Raw genomic sequence first — 16,119 nt, 5'->3', positions numbered from 1 at the left:
TTCAAACATACTGGTGGTTTATTTAGTGTCCATACACCAGTGAGGAAACAAAAGTAACAGCCTTTTCTTGGCACAAAAAGGAATAACAGAACAAAGCTCAAAATAACAAGTCCATGCAGCACGGCCTCAGCCACTTAAACAAAGTGGCTTCCTCTGCCTCCTTCAGAGTCTAAGCAGCACATGCAAGGTCTGCTCACCTTGTCCAACACACACAGACAGACTGAGACAGGCACAGCTGTCTTAAATCATCCTTCCAAGACCTGGACTGGAGGTAAGTGAGCAGCTGTTCTCCCCCAGCTCTTTCAGCTGCTTGTAAAACCCGGCCCTGTAATCCAGGCCAATTAAATTCCTCTGAGCACTATGTGTGCTGGAACCTGCTTCTCCGGGTCCTACATCACCGAAGCCTGGCACTTCGGGGACACATACCTCCCGTCCACGACCTGTCTGGAAGCCACCTTACATACCCCTCCTCTGCCCAAAGCCGGGGGGCTTGGCACCTTCTGTCACCATACAATAAACCCTTGACAAGGCAGCATCAGCATTCCCATGTTGTTTCCCAGGCCTATGCTCTACCCGGAAGCTAAAATCTTGTAGAGCCAGGAACCACCTAGTCACTCTGGCATTGTTCCCCTTCTTTTCTCGCATCCACCTCAGTGGGGCATGGTCTGACACTAACCTGAACCTTCTACCTAACAGGTAATACCTCAGAGTGTCTAACGCCCACTTAATGGCTAAACATTCTTTTTCTACAATGGAGTAGTTCTTCTCACAAGTGGAGAGCTTCCGACTGATGTATATTACAGGGTGTTCTTCTCTGTTAATTTCCTGGGACAAGACTGTTCCCAGCCCGTTATCCGATGCATCCGTCTGGACCACAAACTCCTTGGAGAAGTTGGGCGCCACCAAGACTGGCTGTTTACAGAGGACCAGTTTCAATTCCTGGAAGGCCGCTTCTGCTTTCGGGGACCACTTGGCCATAGCCAACTTTGTCCCTTTCAGAAGATCCGTCAGCGGGGCTGGTATCAGGGCAAAGTTAGGGACAAATTTTCGATAGTAGCCCACAATGCCTAGAAATGCCCTGACCTGCTTCTTTGAGAGGGGCTGTGGTCAGTTCAGGATCGCCTCGACCTTATTTGTGGTTTTATTTCCCCGTCTACCAACCACGTAGCCCAGATACTTGGCTTCCTCCACCCCCATGGCACATTTCTTCGGGTTTATGGTAAAGCCCGCCTTCCTTAGGGCATCCAGTATGGCTTGAACTTTGTCCAGATGACTTTCCCAGTCCTGGCTGAATATGATGATGTCATCTAGGTAGGCCGCTGCATACTTTTTGTGGGGTGCTAAGATCCGGTCCATGGATCTCTGGAAGGTGGCCAGAGCTCCCTGAAACCCAAACGGCATCCTGACGTATTGATAACATCCATCTGGCGTAGAGATGGCTGTCTTCTCCTTGGCCTCTTTGGACAGGGGAATTTGCCAATATCCTTTGGTGAGCTCCAGGGTGGTGATATACCGAGCGGGTCCTAGCGTTTCGATAAGCTCATCTAACCTAGGCATTGGGTAGGCGTCGAACTTAGAGACCTTGTTCAGCTTCCTATAGTGGTTGCAAAACCGCCATTCCCCATCTGGTTTCGGCACTAAGACTATAGGACTGGACCATCCACTTTTGGACTCTTCAATGACTCCCAGGTTAAGCATCCGCCTCACTTCTTTTAAGATCACCTTTCTGCGGGCCTCTGGGATCTGCTATGGTTTTAGATTGACGCGAACATGAGGCTCTGTGAGTACCTCATGCTCTATGACCTGAGTGAGTCCTGGCAACTCCTAGAACAGGTCTTTATTTCGCTGTAGCAACTCTTTGCACTGTTGCTTTTGGGTATGTGACCGTGACTCTGCCACCTTGACCTCTTTCACATCGGCGTCAGCCTCAGCCACTAAACAGGGAGCTTCCATGGGCTCTCTATCTTGCCATGGCTTAATCAAGTTAACATGGTAAATTTGGTAGGGCTTCCTCTTCCCTGGTTGGTGGATTTTATAGTTGACTTCCCCCACTTTCTCTCCCACCTCATAGGGGCCCTGCCATTTGGCCATGAACTTGCTCTCCACTGTGGGCACTAGTACAAGCACTCGATCTCCTGGGTTGAACGGTCTCACCCTGGCCGACCTATTATACACCCTGGACTGTGCATCTTGTGCCTTGAGGAGGTGCTCCCTCACAATGGGCATCACGTGGGCAATCCTCTCTTGCATCTTGGCAATGTGCTCCACCACACTCCTATAGGGAGTGGTCTCAGCTTCCCAAGACTCTTTCGCCACATCCAGGAGTCCTCGAGGGTGTCGTCCATAGAGTAGTTCAAACGGGGAGAAGCCTGTGGAAGCTTTGGGAACTTCCCTGATGACGAACAACAGATTGGAACTGTCTGCTTTCCTGTCTCGGCCATCCTTTTCCACTGCTTTCCTCAACATTGCTTTCAAGGTTTTGTTAAACCTCTCGACCAGTCCGTCCATCTGGGGATGGTACACGGAAGTTCTCAGTTGTGCAATCTGCAATGTCTTGTATAATTCCCTCATGACCTTCGACATAAATGGAGTTCCTTGGTCTGTTAGGATCTCCTTAGGCAACCCCGTTCTTGAAAACATGTGGACTAACTCCCGGGCTATACACCTGGCCGAGGAGTTTCGTAGTGGTACTGCCTAAGGATACCGTGTAGCATAATCTAACACCACCAGGATATACTGATGCCATCGGGCAGACTTGACCAGGGGCCCCACTAGATCCATTGCTAGGCATTCGAATGGAACCTCTATGACGGGTAGGGGCACTAGTGGACTGCGGAAGTGGGCCACTGGGGAGGTTATCTGGCATGTGGGGCAGGAACGACAATAACTCTTTATTTCTCTATAGCAACCTGGCCTGTAGAATCTCTGGAGGATCCGTTCCTGAGTCTTGTCTGCACCCAGGTGACCACCAAACACATGGGAATGAGCCATGTCTAGCACCCTGCGTCTATAGGGCCCTGGCACCAGCAACTGTTCTATTACCTCACCCCTTGGCTTGGTTACTCTGTACAGCAAATCCCCATTCATAGCAAAATGAGGGAACCGAGTGTCAGCCCACGGTTCCTGAGGCACCCCATTTAACACAGGAACATTTTCAAAGGCCCCTTTCGGAGTTAAATCCCTGAGTTGGGCAGTTCCAGAGTTTCCCTCGGACACCTCCAGCTCAGGGATATTGGTCTCAGGGGATGTTGCCTCATCCTCATCGCCCACAAACACACACATGGGAAACTCATCTACCATGTTCTGCGGGTAAGTTTCCTTAGGGGCGATCTGGCTGTTGTCCAAGCAACCAGATGTCCCCGCTTTCCCCACATTTCCCAGAATAATGCAAAGTCACGTCCAATTATTATGGGATGCAATAGGTCCTTAACGACCGCCACTTCTTGAGATGTGGTGACACAGTCCGTGTTTACATCTACCTGGGCCACAGGATAGTTCTTAGCATCTCCATGGATACACCGGACACCCATCAAATTCCGAGGAACCAGTCGAGGCAAGAGTATGGTCCTTATCAGGGTCACCAAACTTCCTGAGTCCAATAGTCCAGAGGCTTGTACCCTGTTCACTGACACTGAGCATGCCTGAGGGCCCTCGCCATGTTGAGGAACCGCGCTGCAGCTGGGGTAGGCAACATAGGAGCAACGCCGGCCCATGTTGCAGTCCATTGGCTCAGAGTTTATGGGACACTGGGCGGCAATATGGCCAGGGGTATGACATCTCCAACACACTATATTATGGGGTGGGACCTTGGGTAGCAACTCAGACCCCTCCTGAACTCTAGGATACCCCCCCGGTGTGGCTCTAGCTCCCTTCTTTTGGGTGTCCGCCCCATTTTGGGAACCCCAGTATTGAGAGGCTACGACCCCTTGTTTTCCCAACGAACTCTCAACTGCCTGGTATCTTTCCACCAACCCCACCAAGTCATCGGCATTATGGGGATCTCCCTGGGCAACCCAGGATTGCACCAACTTCGGAAGTGAGTGTATAAACCTGTCTATAACGACCTTCTCCATCATCTGTGCTAGGGAGGAAGATTCAGGTTGCAACCACTTTTGGACCAGGTGTAAGAGGTCGAACATCTGGGACCGGGGAGGTTTGTCACTGAAATAGGCCCAGTGGTGCACCCGTTGCGTCCTGACAGTCAGAGTCACTCCCAAGCGTGCCTAAATCTCAGTTTTCAACTTAGCGTACTCTTTCACGTCCTGCAAGGCCAAGTCATAATAGGCCTTCTGCGGCTCGCCTGTCAAATATGGCACCAGCACCTCCGCCCACTGCTCTGGAGGCAATTTCTCCCGCTCTGCCACCCTCTCAAAGACTGTCAGGAATGCCTCAACGTCATCACCCGGGGTCATCTTTTGTAATGCTCTTACCATCTTCCTGACGTGTGAGTCATCACCTGGATTTGAGAATGTGGCGGTTGTCCTGCCACGGATCTGCTCTGCCAGGATTTCCATTTGTCTTTGCTGCTGTTGGATCTGCTGCATCAGAAGTTTATTTGTTTCCTGCTGCTGCTCCCATTGCTGCTGTAGAATGCTCTTCTGGTTCTGCTGCATGCTCTGCAGGTACTGCTGCTGGAACTGCGCCTGCTGGGCCTGCTGTTGCTGAAGTTGTTGCTGGTGCTGCGCTTGTTACGGCTGCTGTGCCTGCAGCAGATGTTTAACCCCTTTCCGACCTGGTCAGTAATAGTACGCACCAGGTCGGAAAGGCCGGTTCAGCGGGGGCTCCGGCGCTGAGCCCGCACTGAACGGGGCACATGTCAGCTGATTCTTACAGCTGACATGTGCCCGCAACAGCCGCAGGTGGAATCGCGATCCACCCGCGGCTGTTAACTACTTAAATGCCGCTGTCAATCTCAGACAGCGGCATTTAACTCACACTTCCGGGAAGCGCGGCCTAGGCCCCGCCCATCGGTGACCCCATTACGTGATCGCGGGTCACCAGTGGATGGGCATGACAACCCTGTGGTTGTCATGTCTCAATTGCTATGACCGCCACCTAGTGGTCAGCGCTCATAGCAAGTGAGCATTTCTCCTGCATACAGGCGATCTGCTCATCGCCTGTATGCAGTAGAAGCAATCAGACAACTTCTGCTTCTAGTCTCCTATGGAGACTATTGAAGCATGCAGTAAGTGTAAAAAAAGTTTTTAAAAATATAAAAGTTTAAATCACCCCCCTTTTGCCCCATTCAAAATAAAATATTTAAAAAAAAAACCCCCACACACATTTGGTATCGCCGAGTTCAGAATCACCCAAGCAATATAAAAAAAAATTAATCCAATTGGTAAACGGCGTAACGAGAAAAAAATTCTAAACGTCAGAATTACGTTTTTTTGGTCGCCGCAACATTGCAATAAAATGCAATAGCGGGCGATCAAAACATCGGATCTACCCCAAAATAGTATCAATAAAAACATCAGCTCAGCGCGCAAAAAATAAGTACTCACCCGGCCCCACATCACGAAAAATGGAGACGCTACAGGTCTCGGAAAATGGCGCCATTTTTTTTTTTTTTAGCAAACATTGGATTTTTTTCACCACTTAATTAAAAAATAACCTATACATGTTTGGTATCTAAGAACTCGGAATGACCTGGAGAATAATAATGGCAGGTCAGTTTTAGCAATCATTGAACGTGGTAAAAAAAGGACCCAAAAAACAACTGTGGAATTGCATTTTTTTTTGCAGTTGCACCGCACTTGGATTTTTTTCCCCATTTTCCAGCACACGATATGGTAAAACCAGTAATGTTGTTCAAAAGTACAACTCATCCCGCAAAAAATAACCTCTTATATGGCCATATTGACCAAAAAATAAAAACGCTATGGCTCTGGGAAGAAGGGGAGCAAAAAATGAAAACGCAAAAACAGAAAAACCCAAGGTCGTTAAGGGGTTAAGCAGGTCCTCCATTTTGTCCGGTGACACTCGCTGGCTTATGGCTGACTTCACCCAGGACATATATGTGTTCTTGTAACAGTCACACTACCGCTTGGGATCTGTACCTGTGCTTCTAGCACCAATTGTAGGGATTTGTACTCACTGAGCCGCGTTGGAGGTAGGCACAGGTTCACACAGTGATGCAGTCCGTGGGTTCAAACAAACTGGTGGTTTATTTAGTGTCCATACACCAGTGAGGAAACAAAAGTAACAGCCTTTTCCTGGCACAAAAAGGAATAACAGAACAAGTCCAGAACAAGTTCATGCAGCACGGCCTCAGCCGTTTAAACAAAGTGCCTTTCCCTGCCTCCAGCAGAGTCTGAGCGGCACATGCAAGGTCTGCTCACCTTGTCCAACACACACACAGACTGAGACAGGCGCAGCTGTCTTAAATCAGCCTTCCAAGACCTGGACTGGAGGTAAGTGAGCAGCTGTTCTCCCCCAGCTCTTTCAGCTGCTCGTAAAACCTGGCCCTGTAATCCGGGCCTATTAAATTCCTCTCAGCACTATGTGTGCTGGAGCCTGCTTCTCCGGGTCCTACATCACCGAAGTCTGGCACTTCGGGGACACATACCTCCTGTCCACGACCTGTTCGGCAGCAACCTTACAGTAGAGACGGGTGGTTATGTTTGTCTATTTGTCACCCTCTGACTAACCATCAGGGTGTGAATAGTGAATGCACTGTCTGTATATTTTATAGTAATAAAAGTTTGGTATTAAAGGTAAAGTTTTATCCCTTTGTCAGTGGGCGATCTAATATTAGGCATATTTTCAGGGATTTATGTATGTTATTATTATTATTATTTATTATTATAGCGCATTTATTCCATGGCGCTTTACATGTGAAAAAGGGGTATACATACAAGAACAATTACAATAATCTTAACAAAATGAGTCAGCGACTGGTACAGGAGGAGAGAGGACCCTGCCCGCGAGGCCATGTTACCAAGTCATCTTGCACTTCTTACCTGTGGTTGGGGATAGCCTTCTACCTGAAGAATAACCTGATTCTGCCGGGAGATGGATACGTTCCTGTAATATTCAACAAGTTTGTTGAGTGACTTGAATTTTTCTGACCACAAGCTGTAATTTCCTGACTTGTCTCTTATGACTTTGAAGTGTTGCACATCCACCTCATGCCTATAGAAAAATGTAATGATGATAAATAGTATAAAAACAAGAAGACAAAACAAATTCTAAAAAAGTTATTTCTTAACTATAATGGGTGCAGAGGTTGAAAGAGCACATAATCCCTGGGGAATCTGTCACAGAGGGAAAGATCAGTGTTTTCCATGAGATAAGGTGTGAATGGAAGACATCAAGTGGCGCAATTACATCACTTTATTGCCTGTCATGCGCCAGGCCAAACTGCAATAAAGGGAAGCAGAATTCTGTTGCTCAGTATGTGAAAGGGGTTAAGAGAATTACATTTTTTTTTAATTGACACAAACTGTGCATGAAATTACATGATGAGGGACATTTATATATAGGGACAATCAGGGGCGTACCTAGAAATCATGGAACCCCATGGTAAAAGTCCTAATTACTATGGGGCTACGTCCCTCCCCCTGTCATTAAATGTTGGGAAGTATGTCCTACTATGACTGCACATATGCATTGTGACCCTAACCTGACAGATATATATATACAGTAAAGACCAAAAGTTTGGACACACCTTCTCATTTAAAGATTTTTCTGTATTTTCATGACTATGAAAATTGTACATTCACACTGAAGGCATCAAAACTATGAATTAACATATGTGGAATTATATACTTAACAAAAAAGTGTGAAACAACTGAAAATATGTCTTATATTCTAGGTTCTTCAAAGTAGCCACCTTTTGCTTTGATGACTGCTTTGCACACTCTTGGCATTCTCTTGATGAGCTTCAAGAGGTAGTCACCGGAAATGGTTTTCACTTCACAGGTGTGCCCTGTCAGGTTTAATAAGTGGGATTTCTTGCCTTATAAATGGGGTTGGGACCATCAGTTGTGTTGTGCAGAAGTCTGGTGGATACACAGCTGATATTCCTTCTGAATAGACTGTTAGAATTTGTATTATGGCAAGAAAAAAGCAGCTAAGTAAAGAAAAACGAGTGGCCATCATTACTTTAAGAAATGAAGGTCAGTCAGTGCAAAAAATTGGAAAAACTTTGAAAGTGTCCCCAAGTGCAGTTGCAAAAACCATCAAGCGCTACAAAGAAACTGGCTCACATGAGGACCGCCCCAGGAAAGGAAGACCAAGAGTCACCTCTGCTTCTGAGGATAAGTTTATCCGAGTCACCAGCCTCAGAAATCGCAGGTTAACAGCAGCTCAGATTAGAGACCAGGTCAATGCCAAACAGAGTTCTAGCAGCAGACACATCTCTACAACAACTGTTAAGGGGAGACTTTGTGCAGCAGGCCTTCATGGTAAAATAGATGCTAGGAAACCACTGCTAAGGACAGGCAACAAGCAGAAGAGACTTGTTTGGGCTAAAGAACACAAGGAATGGACATTAGACCAGTGGAAATCTGTGCTTTGGTCTGATGAGTCCAAATTTGAGATCTTTGGTTCCAACCACCGTGTCTTTGTGCGACGCAGAAAAGGTGAACGGATGGACTCTACATGCCTGGTTCCCATCGTGAAGCATGGAGGAGGAAGTGTGATGGTGTGGGGGTGCTTTGCTGGTGACACTGTTGGGGATTTATTCAAAATTGAAAGCATACTGAACCAGCATGGCTACCACAGCATCTTGCAGCGGCATGCTATTCCATCCGGTTTGCGTTTAGTTGGACCATCATTTATTTTTCAACAGGACAATGACCCCAAACACACCTCCAGGCTGTGTAAGGGCTATTTGACCAAGAAAGAGAGTAATGGGGTGCTACGCCAGATGACCTCGCCTCCACAGTCACCCGACCTGAACCCAATCGAGATGGTTTGGGGTGAGCTGGACCGCAGAGTGAAGGCAAAAGGGCCAACAAGTGCTAAGCAGCTCTGGGAACTCCTTCAAGATTGTTGGAAGACCATTTCCAGTGACTACCTCTTGAAACTCATCAAGAGAATGCCAAGAGTGTGCAAAGCAGTCATCAAAGCAAAAGGTGGCTACTTTGAAGAACCTAGAATATAAGACATATTTTCAGTTGTTTCACACTTTTCTGTTAAGTATATAATTCCACATATGTTAATTCATAGTGTTGATGCCTTCAGTGTGAATGTACAATTTTCATAGTCATGAAAATATCTTTAAATGAGAAGGTGTGTCCAAACTTTTGGTCTGTACTGTATATATATATAATGTCCACAGTCACCTCCAACCATTAACAGACACAGACTGAAGAGGACTCCTGTTTAAGAACATTACATGGGCCTCTCTATGTGTCTGTGACAGAAGCTTCTTGTGGTTGCATTGGTTGCACCAATGATATGTCCACCCATGTCCTCAATACAGAATGATCTCTCCCACATGCTTCCCCACTCAGTACGATGACCCCCCACAGCACCCATACCGTATTATGGCCCCTACACACAGAATAATGCTGTGGCGCCCCTGAGGGTTCAGTCGCCACAGAGGTACTGCACCTCACCCAGAGGTGTGGTGTCTCCTTCTTTCAGGTAAGGAGGGAGTGCTGCCCGGAACCCCAACACCCACATTCAACACTACAGTACTCCAGGCCGGCTGGAAGGGCAAGATGCAATGTGTTTCCTGCTGAGCTCTGTCCCTGGCTGGAGTGGGGGGAACCAAAGGTAGGGGGAACCAGTAGTGGGTGTGGGTGGAGGACGTAGTACAGGGGAGCACTTATAGAGGAGGTATATAAAGGGAAGCCATCTTAGGGTGGTAGTTGAACAGTTCGTTCAGTGAGTGAGGACAGTCAGTCAGGGAGCAGAGTCTCTTTAGGAGCTCTGCTACACAAGTTGGGGCCTAGTGATAGAGGCCCAGGAGGGGAGCAGAGGAGGAAGGCTCCGTTCTATAGAAGGGATCCCAGGGGGTACGGCGAGTGCAGGACGGCACCCGTACGCCCCAAATGTGCCAGGCGGCAGAGGGATCAGGCCGCAAGAAGGGGACCGGCCCCTGGACCAGTCGTGTTACTCCAGGTCTCGGCTGGAAAAACCGGAGGCTTCTGACTTTTATAGTGCAGTTGCCACAGCCTCATCTTAGTCACCGTGAGGGTCAAGCAGGTCCGGGAACTCCAGGTTGCCCAGAGGAACTTCAGAGCACCCGAGCGGGACTGTGAGTGGGGAAGCGCAGGGCAGGAGGGAGAAGACCCAGCGTGAAGTCGGTCAAGGAAAGGAATATAAGAAAGCGAGGTTCCGTCAAGTGGTCCTGACCTATCTGAGGAAGAGCTGAACCCCCGGTCTGGTGAACGCAGCGCGACGTGGGAGGCTGGCACCCGCGCAGTGTACCTGTGGAACTTACATGAGAACTCGGATGACTGCACTGCACTGCCTCCGTCAGTTATTTCAGCTGCGCCATCCCTCCCTCTGCACTACAACGCCCAGCATCACCACCATCTCCACCTACACTGCCCCGGGGGCCCGCTCCACCTGTGGGGAGCAGAAACACCTCAGCTGCCATCCCATCACCCCCCCCGGAGGTCTGCAGCAACGCTGGTAAACCTTACCAGGTACCACAGGTGGCGTCACAAACTATTTACTTTATTTTTATTTTCTATCCAAGTTACAATCCCCTTTTTGGTTGACCGCCCTGGGCCACGGACCGGGCCAGCCACTGTGACATACCCCCCCCCCCCCAGCATCCATAGGCCCGGCTCCCGAGTACCCCATTGCCCCTGGGGCGCGTCAATGCCACCACAGCCCACCTATACACAGAATAATGCCCCCCATATACAAAATATGATAGCTCACTGGCGGACACACACAGAAGATGGTCCCTGTGCAAGAACAATACATGGGCCTTTTGCATCATCATGCAAAATTCCAAATCTTTGGAGAAGGAAATGGGCCCCCTTACCTCTTGGACCATCGTGCGGCTGCACAGGTTGCAGAAATGATATTTCCGCCCCTGTGATAGCCCTAAAGCCATCCTATATGCAGTATAATGACCACACAGTCCCTCTATATGCAGAATGATGGCGCACAGACTCCTATACACAGTATGATAGCCCCAAGCCATCCTAAATGCAGTATGACTGCCCCACAACCACCTATACACAGTATGATGGTCCCACAGCTTCTCTATATTCAGAATGAAGGTCCACAGACTCCTATACACAGTATGATGGACCCATACTCCCCCATACAGTACGATGGCCTCCATAGCCCCTCTATATGCAGTGTGATGTCCTGACAACCCCCTATACAGTATGATAGCCCCAAATCCATCCTGTATGCAGTATAATGGTCCCACAGCACCCTATACACAGTATGATGGTTTCACAGCCCCTACATAAACAGAATGATAACCATACAGCCCTTTATACATATTATGATGGCCCCATAGACCCTGTTGTGCTGCTCTGGTTTTTGCTGTGTGTGGATGGAGGTTCCGCACAGAAGGCGCGATCTAGTGACGTCATTGTGCCTGCTGTGTCGGTTTTTAGTTGCACAGGCTAAATGGAGCCTTCAGCTCTCTCCTCTGCCAATGTATTTAACAGTATTTTTATCCTGGAGATGCAGATACTATTGAAATAGGGAAGAGGACCTCATGCTTTTCAGCACTGGGCCTTCCCCCCGATTCATGAGCCCTACAACGGCAATGTGGTCTGCAATTATGAATGGTACACCCCTGGAGACAATCATATAGTGGCATAAAGGGGGCATTATTATCATAAGGATCCAGGTACAAAAGGGTTATCTATTAATATAAGGAGGCACAAAGAGGGCGTTTTTTAATATTAATAAGATCACTGGGGCATCCAAGCAACAAGCTCATGGTGGTGGGAGGATAGGGAGCAGGTCCAAAATTTTCCTTATTTACACGGCTGTCCCTGCTTGCATTATTTGCATAATATGTCATCTCTGACTCTTTCATATAACTTCACAGTGTTTATACATTTATTGTGACATTATTTTGTTTTTTTTCCCCTATTTTGTGACATCAATTTGTCTATTATCTTTTGTTGTGATATTTTGTGACATCACTGTGTGCATTATTCTTGTATTATGAGTCTGTGTTCATCAACTTTGTGCAGTGACAACACAGTTGTCATTTTCTGTGAAGTCACAATGTTTACTATTTTTACTGTGTGATATCACTGCACACAATATCCTTATAACGTGACATCATGGGACAAAACAGGAAATGTGAGCGCTGCTGTAACATGTTGATATGTCTTTTTAGTAATGAGTTCATATTACTGACAGTATAACTTTCTCCTGAAATGACTTAGTCCGGCCATTAGGGGTCAGCAAGAAACAAGTAAAGAAAAAGCCTGGGGATCTGTAAAAAAGCCCCGGAAACACAGAACCAAGAAGTCTTCCGAGGAGACGAGATGTGACTGATTCCTAGGGGACGTTTGGGAGCTTGTACAGACTGCAGCCAGACCTTGTGTCCAAGAAGAAGCTGTGCCTTGTGAGTAACTGAGATATGTGACCGATCACCAACTGTGTAGTGAGTTAGGGAAAGCTAGTTAGTGATTCCAGTAGTGCTGAGAACTGCCTGGTGTATATCACTGCTGATGGACTGATCAGGCTTGATCCAGAGATTGTGAAGGATCTGGTATACTAAGACTGTGTACGTGGATACTAAAAAGGAGCCCTGTTGTGAACTACACTTTGAGACTGAGATTGATTCTAATTCCTGCTTACACCTGAATGTGCCGAAGAGCTTGGTGAGAAGGAGAAGTTGATCAAACCCTGTGGCCGGAGATCAGGGTCTAATAAAAGGTTTAGTTTGTTAACTGTTTGTATATGTATTAAATTTGGGAGATTTCTCTTTGCTCTTGTAAGAAAAGAAACTGTATACTTTATAGGTAACGTGTTGGCTAAATATATATATATATGAGTGTTCTCTAAGGGGAAAACAAGGGTACCCAGATCCCATTGTATTAGGGTGGGAGGGGGGTGTAAGGTTATATTCCTGGGAGGACCACGTGCCACGTCCGCGGTAACATCCTGGGTAGGCCCTGTACTGAATAAGGGTGGGAGCGGCATAGCCCAGGGGTACTTTGGCTCATTCCCGCGAGATTGGCACTTGGGCTCTCTCGGGCTGCATAACTTGTAATTTGTGCTAGTGGCTGTTGTGGCCCATATTTTGTAGAATTGTTTAACCCTGTCATTTGTGTGACCACTATAAAGAAAGTTATTTGCCACTATACGAGGTCGGAGTCATTCATAACAGCGCTGTATCCCTCATACACATTCGACCGGCGTTCCAATCGTTACACTGCAGCCCATCAATGACTGCTGATAGGCTGCAGAGCTCATGTGACATAATGTCAAGCAAGCACCTGTATGAGTGGTGGAGGCGATGTTCTGCTCCATGACACTCTAAGGCGTTAAATATGTGTCTCTGTAGGTAGAACCCTCTGGGGCTGCAGTTTAGCATAGTTAGGGTTAACTGTAACGGCTGGCCCAGTATCAAGCTCAGGAAGTGACAGTCAGTGAGTTGTGTATAGGGAAAGAGAGAGGTGAAAAGCAGCAGGCTCGAGTCAAGAGCTGATAGGGCCAATGTTGGCTTCAAATCCGGTTATTGGATTGCCAGAGAACTCCTCCGCATAAGTTCCCTTTGCTGGCCTGGCAACCTCAGGATAGACGTCGGGGCCTGGGGGCACATTCTGTTTGTGAAGCTGCAGAAGATATAGGACTCAAACTCTTAGAGGCGGAGTGAGATGGAATCCAGATATACTGCCAGTGGTGGAGAAGAATCCCTAGGGCTAGAGAAGTTAGCAGAAGGGATGCTATAAAGAAGGGGTATGAGTTCCTGGATGAAGAGTGGACCGGGGATGAGATCTATGTGAGCCACGATGTGGTGAAGAGAAAATACCTGCCCCCACGACTCCACGGTCTCTACCCAGGTGAAATCGTGGAGTTTGCGAAGTGTGAATGTTAGTGGGGCTGGTACCCCGCGGCATTAGTGCTTTCTCTTACATGGGAGGACATATTGGAGAGAGACCAGGAAGTCTTTGAGTGGCGGGCCAAGAGGGAGGCCCAACAGAAGTGGGCTAGAGAGGCCCCCAAGGGTTTCTTGTCGACGCTGACAACTGGCGATTCCTGTGAGGAAGGAATTATGCCAGATTAGTCACTGTCAGAGTTCAAGGAGGAATGTGAAGATCCTCCTGAAAGCCGCAGTCCAGCTAGAGCTCCTTGTGAGGCGCAGGCATCCGGCTTGCCACCCCCACAGGTTGAGGGGTCAGGCTCCACCAGTCAAGGGCTTGTAGAAGATAACAGGGCCATAACGGGCAAGGTGGTTCAGAAGTTTCGGGTGACCAGTTATGGTTCCACCCAAGTGGGCTGTGGGAGCGTCACTTTGGGGGAGGGTGACCCCAGGCCCAGTAAGTTCCCCAACCAACCCTGGAAGTGGAAGAAACCATCATCCTACGCTACCTGAGCCACCTTTAACGAGAGGGAGAAGGCCCGGAAGAAGGAGTGAAGGGGGAAATGGCCTACGGCTAACCAGCCCATTTGCAAACGTTTTATAGGGAATTGTCTCAAACCCATCAGGTGAGACGGCCACATAAAAATCCCTGTTGGGGGGCGAGCTTCCCCGTTTCGAGTAATTGTCTGTTTTATGGAGTTTAAAAGTTGGTGTGACAGTTAAAAGAAGGAAAAAAGGGACTGTTCCTTCACCTTCGGGGCTTAAAGCAGCAGAGTTTTTTTAATTTTTTTTTATTGCTACTTTTCTTTATTTTTGTTGCGCCTGTTGCACCTTTTTCTGCTGAAATTGGAGGCGCTGATGCAAGCCTTGAGGATTTGATATCCTCCACAACAACAATGTTGCATCTTTCTGGACTGTACCCTTAGACAAAAGGAGAGCTGCTGCTGAATTGAACATGGACACTTTGTTTCCAGGGTCCTTACCGAGAAGGACCGGTGCTACTAAAAGTTTTATGGTTATGAACTTTCACACTTGCTGTTCTGAGAAGGGCCGGGTCTCCATCAGGAAGAAGATACCGGGACCAGTTTTCAGTGTAATGTTTTATAATGTTTTATGTTGACAGTGCACATATTCTACCTCTCTTGTAGGTCTGGTGTGGTCAAGGGCGACCACAATTAGAGAGTGGGAGAATGTAGAAGTGGTGGAGGCGATGTTTTTCTCCCTGACACTCTAAGGGGTTAAATATGTGTTTCTGTAGGTAGAACCCTCTGGGGCTGCAGTTTAGCGTAGTTAGAGTTAACTGTAACGGCTGGCCCGGTAGAGGGAGGTGGGGACTGAAAGTTAATATCAAGTTCAGGAAGTGAGAGTCAGTGATTTGTGAGTAGAGAAAGAGAGAGGTGACAAGCAGCAGGCTCGAGTCAAGGGCTGCTAGGGACAACGTGGGCTTAGAATCCTGGGCAGTGGATTGCCAGAGAACCCCTCTGCACGAGTCCCCTTTGCTGGCCTGGGAACCTCGGGATAGACGTTGGGGCCTTTGGGCACATTCTGTCTGTGAAGCTTCAGAAGATATAGTACTCAAACTCTTAGAGGCGAAGTGAGATGGAATCCAGATATACTGCCAGTGGTGGAGAAGAATCCCTAGGGCTACAGAAGTTAACAAAAGGGATGCTCTACCTAGATCAGGAACTAGGGCTGAAGTTGTATCCGGTAGCTGTGGGAAAGATGACAACCCTTTGGGCCTTATCCTTTACAGCTGCCTGTAAATACTGTAAATACTGCCAGTCACCAAGTAAAGTTCTAGTTGTTTTTATGAACCTTGTGTCTCCTGGATTGATTTCTGCCCTGGTTCCAAAAGAGGAATTCCTGGAGTCAGAAGAGCCTGTGGGTCAGAAGTAAGTGGGAAACACACATACACAGCAGCACACCAAGGCGGGCACACACTTTGTCTGTAGGGTGCCAAAGCGAGCAGAAGCGAGAGCTCGCCCACGACAACGTTGCTTGGGCACCTTACATTTGGCAGACAGACAGTGATTCTGGTACATCTCTCATACAATGGCATCAGTCCAGGAGGTGAGTATACTCTGCTTTTATTTTACATGGCTTCCTGTTGCATTTAAAGGGATTGTCTGGGCCTGGGAAAAACA

At 47.9% G+C, this 16,119-nt stretch overlaps 1 protein-coding gene across 3 annotated transcripts in view; it reads right to left on the bottom strand.

The window, feature by feature from the left end:
* Positions 1–16,119, bottom strand: part of GRAP2 (GRB2 related adaptor protein 2) — a 298,245-nt gene that overhangs the window by 12,001 nt on the left and 270,125 nt on the right. For all 3 annotated transcript variants that reach the window (XM_073642728.1, XM_073642726.1, XM_073642727.1), the window contains one exon: positions 6,963–7,134. In XM_073642728.1, coding sequence (XP_073498829.1) covers positions 6,963–7,134 — 172 coding nt within the window. The remainder of the gene's footprint in view (positions 1–6,962; positions 7,135–16,119) is intronic.

This window comes from Phyllobates terribilis, unplaced genomic scaffold (genome assembly GCF_046119375.1).
Source record: "Phyllobates terribilis strain yellow unplaced genomic scaffold, ASM4611937v1 Scaffold_8__6_contigs__length_399053987, whole genome shotgun sequence".
Classification (NCBI taxonomy): Eukaryota; Metazoa; Chordata; class Amphibia; order Anura; family Dendrobatidae; genus Phyllobates; species Phyllobates terribilis.
Note: the sequence above shows the minus strand (reverse complement) of the source record. Positions and strands in the feature narration are given on the sequence as shown.